The sequence below is a fragment of the Apis dorsata genome, unplaced genomic scaffold (assembly GCF_000469605.1).
Source record: "Apis dorsata unplaced genomic scaffold, Apis dorsata 1.3 scaffold_757, whole genome shotgun sequence".
NCBI lineage: Eukaryota > Metazoa > Arthropoda > Insecta > Hymenoptera > Apidae > Apis > Apis dorsata.
In genome coordinates, this window is record NW_006263910.1 from 42,930 (window position 1) to 46,762 (window position 3,833).

The 3,833-nt window shown below is 42.8% G+C and overlaps 1 protein-coding gene across 8 annotated transcripts in view; it reads left to right on the top strand.

Annotated features, from left to right (window-relative positions):
• LOC102671002 (single-minded homolog 2-like) overlaps positions 1 to 2,842 on the top strand; it is a 35,082-nt gene extending 32,240 nt beyond the window's left edge. For all 8 annotated transcript variants that reach the window (XM_031513824.1, XM_031513826.1, XM_031513827.1 and 5 more), the window contains 3 exons: positions 1 to 86; positions 1,201 to 1,686; positions 1,805 to 2,842. In XM_031513824.1, coding sequence (XP_031369684.1) covers positions 1 to 86; positions 1,201 to 1,686; positions 1,805 to 2,526 — 1,294 coding nt within the window. In that variant the 3' untranslated portion in view covers positions 2,527 to 2,842. The remainder of the gene's footprint in view (positions 87 to 1,200; positions 1,687 to 1,804) is intronic.
• The last annotated feature ends 991 nt before the right edge of the window (positions 2,843 to 3,833 follow it).

Below are 3,833 nucleotides of genomic sequence, written 5' to 3' on the forward strand. Positions count from 1 at the left end.
CGATCCACCGGACCTCATCGAGAAGACGCTGTACCATTATGTGCACGGATGCGACATGATGCAGCTGAGACACGCGCATGGGACGCGTAAGTATTGCGAATTTTTACTCTTCGAAATTCCACCACTTCTTAACTTTAGTTCTTTGCTTCGATCGTATATAATATCTGGTTAAAATTGTATTACATTTAAGAAGCAAATTCGATATTGTTTCTTTTAAACTCGAAATCATTCTCAAAACTCGTATAATTCCGATGTATTAAGATTAAATCGATAGATCTCCGTTGCGAAAAATTTTCGTATCGCGAAGTAATCTTTCGAAGTAACAAGATGTATCGTAAAAAAAAAAAAGAGAGAGAGAGAAGAGAATAGTAGCTGCGTCGATCGAAATAAGCTTTATTTCCCCCAACGACGCGCGCTGTCGAAAAGCGGTCTCAGAGGCGTCGACGTGGTATCAGAGTGCTCGAAGAAGAGGCTCTCGCAAGGCCAAAAGCAGCTGACGCTGCTTAACTCGGCGACGCCCTCGCTCACGAAATATCCTTTGATCTTTCCTTACTCCCTTTCCTCCGCGGATCGACTTTTCAGGCGAAACAGCGGATACAACAGCATTTCCCTTTTTTCTCTCCTCTTCCTCCTCCAACCCTTCTTTTGCCGCATGCCAGCACGTTAAAGTCTAAAGTATATGCACACGTAGTATACATACGGAGTATACATTATTGATTGAACAATGCCGGTATGGCGCTATGAACAGTGTAGAAAAGAGAGGTTGGCCCGTGTCTACGTGTGTATTTGTGTATGCGTGAACACGAGAGTGAGGGTGGACGAGAAGGAAGAGAGATGGTGGGGGCGAGGGGTGGTAGAAGAGAGGAGGAGGCTGTTACTGCTATCACTGTTTGAACAGACTCGCAGTTTCACGAGCGCAACTCGAAGGGAGCCTGACATAATGCCACTAATGTCCGCGCCTGCGGATTCTACGATCGACGTTACGCTACGAAAATTTTCTTTCCGTCACTTCACGACGGAGAATTTTCCTTTTCCTTCTCCTTCTTATAACCCCGCCGAAAAGATTCGAGACCTAAAAATCATTAGATTAACGTTAGGTTGGAAATTGAATATGTAAAAAATTTATAATAGATAAAAAACGACGATTGTTTTGAAATATCATATTTTAACGTGTTTCATTCCTCTCCTTTGTGTTCGCAGTATTGTACAAGGGGCAAGTGATAACCAAGTACTACAGGTTTCTCACGAAATCCGGAGGATGGGTCTGGATGCAATCGTACGTCACGATTGTGCACAATTCCCGAAGCTCTCGACCACACTGTATCGTGTCGGTCAACTACGTGTTGACGAAACCTGAGAACACAGATTTGCTGTTGAATTGCGAGCAAAAGTCGTATTGCTCGAATCCAAGCAATCCGCCCAGCACCCCTTTGACGACACCGATCACCAGCGGAACCGTCAACGAGTTGGACAATCACAGCCCCAGTTCACCAGCGTATCGAAGTAGATCGAAAGAATCACCCGATAACGATTACGCGAACGGTGGCACGTATCCTAGACCGGAGTATATTGACCTGACGAATCACAATCAGTATCTATCGCCCTCTTATCAACCCCAGAACGTAAACAGCAGCTCTCACGAAGATAATCTTAAATACAACTCCGACTGGTTTTACCAATATGGAGGTAAGAAGGAATACTTTTTAACCTGAAAAATTTGAAAGAATTAGAGAGAAAAGTTGCAAATTTCTTTTCTTTTTCTCTTAAAAAGTTCCCCAATTAAAAGGGAAAACGTATCTTCCAGACATACATCAAGATTCTCTCGCAGCAACGATACCGCAGCAACAAGAAGCGCAGCATCCGCACCCTCTGCACCACGCCAACTCCCCGTCGAATCTGCAACAGCACAGTCCCCAGAACGCTCAACAGAAGCATCAACACTCCCCTCATCTACTAGATCATCCAACGCCTCCAGCAAGCCTGCCGCAAGCTCAACCGCAACCGCAACCGCAACCGCAGCAACAGCAACCACCGCCGCAACAGCAACAGCACAGCCCTCAAAGTAGCCAACAGAACAGACCTTACTCTACCTCGTCGAGTTCCTGTTGCAGCACAGACGCCATGGATAATCATTTGCCGAGCCCTCTGAGTGTATATTCTTTGCCACACGGTTACCACCCTTACTACCACCACTACATGCCCGACTCGGCCCCGTCTAATTTAAACGAGGTCGGTGGCGTGATCATGTACCCTAATTGTAGCCTTAACAACGAGGCGCACAACCCCGCTGCGAGCACCAGTAACTCGAACAACGTCCAGCATTACGAGTCCTCGTATCAACCCCACTTGAGCCATTACAACACCAACAACAATCCTACCAAGCACTCCTATCATCATCATCAAGAAGCAACGCCAACCAGTTACACAAGCGTGATCGTAGACTCGCAACAGTACAGTCCAAGCTCTGTACAGGATCTGATCCATTATCAGCATCATTACGAAGCGCATCATCAGTTCGTTCACTGACACCAGCTAGACGCGGCTTGCGCATAGCACGTCGACACCAATTGCAACCACGACTCGCTGTGCTATTGTGATACGTCGTCCGAGGGAAACTATCCTGGGGCAGATAACGATTTTATGGAAGAACGGTCGAACATCGTGGTCGATCAACATGGTGATAATGCGAGGATTACGGGGAACGATGAACACGAGCAGGTTGTACAGGTGAAGGCCAAGATTTGGTACTTTAAACCATCGGATTTCTGGAAAGTAATGACTGGCTTGTATTACACTGAAAACTCGTGAACTCGTGAAGTGAGAATTAGAACACGTAAAGTGGGAATACCCGTAAAGTGAAATATATATAACGGCGAAAACGTTGAAAATGTTGAAAACGTTTCGCCAAGTACTGCCGAATATAATTGCGTAATGACTCTAATGAGAATAGATGTACAGTCGATATATCATAAGGAAATTGTAATCGTTTAAGAATTTACGATTCCGAAGGATTGCTATGTCGTACGTATGTAGAGTATCGATCTGGTGATCTACCCCGATATTCGTTGATCCGTTGATCATTGGATCTGTTATTCGTATATTCTTTATTCACATATCAAGATGCTTAACTTTCTTGTTCGAGGAAATGTAGACAATGGTAATTGCGTTAATTGCTTCGAGATTAATATAAGTTAAGATACGAATATTGTAACGATTAATTACGTTCGTACGTTGTATTATTTCATCATCGGCCACGAAAATGGAATTTTCGTTTCGAAACGCCTCTTAACATATCCTTTATTTATACGTTCGTTTAATCGTTCAACAACCGCTAATGATATTCATTAATGTTAGCTTATCGAGTTAAGAGCTAACCTTCTCGATCTTGTATTGTTTGATCATGAAAATTTCCATTCGGAATATTTAACGAGCTTTTTAATTTAACGAATCCACGAATTAATTATCATAAACGGGACAGTCGAATTCGATTCGAGGGGATTTCTAAACAAGTGTCAAATTCGAAGTCAAAAACGAATGAAAAAACAAAAATCTAATTCAAACGAATCGAAGAACAAAGAAAGAAAGAATTTCTGCAAATTTTACACGCTGGACGTGAGTGAATTAAAATTTTTAAACGTAAGAAATCCAAAAAAAAAAGGAAGAATATAATAATAATCGTGTCCATGGACAAAAAGGTTTTATACGATTTAATTAAACGAACTGTTCTGTGCTGATGCATATACAAGGAGTAGAAAATTACAGGCGCGTAATACGTGTAAAAGGAAAGGGGGAAAAGCGAATCGGAAAAAGATCTAAAAAAAAAAAAAAATGGG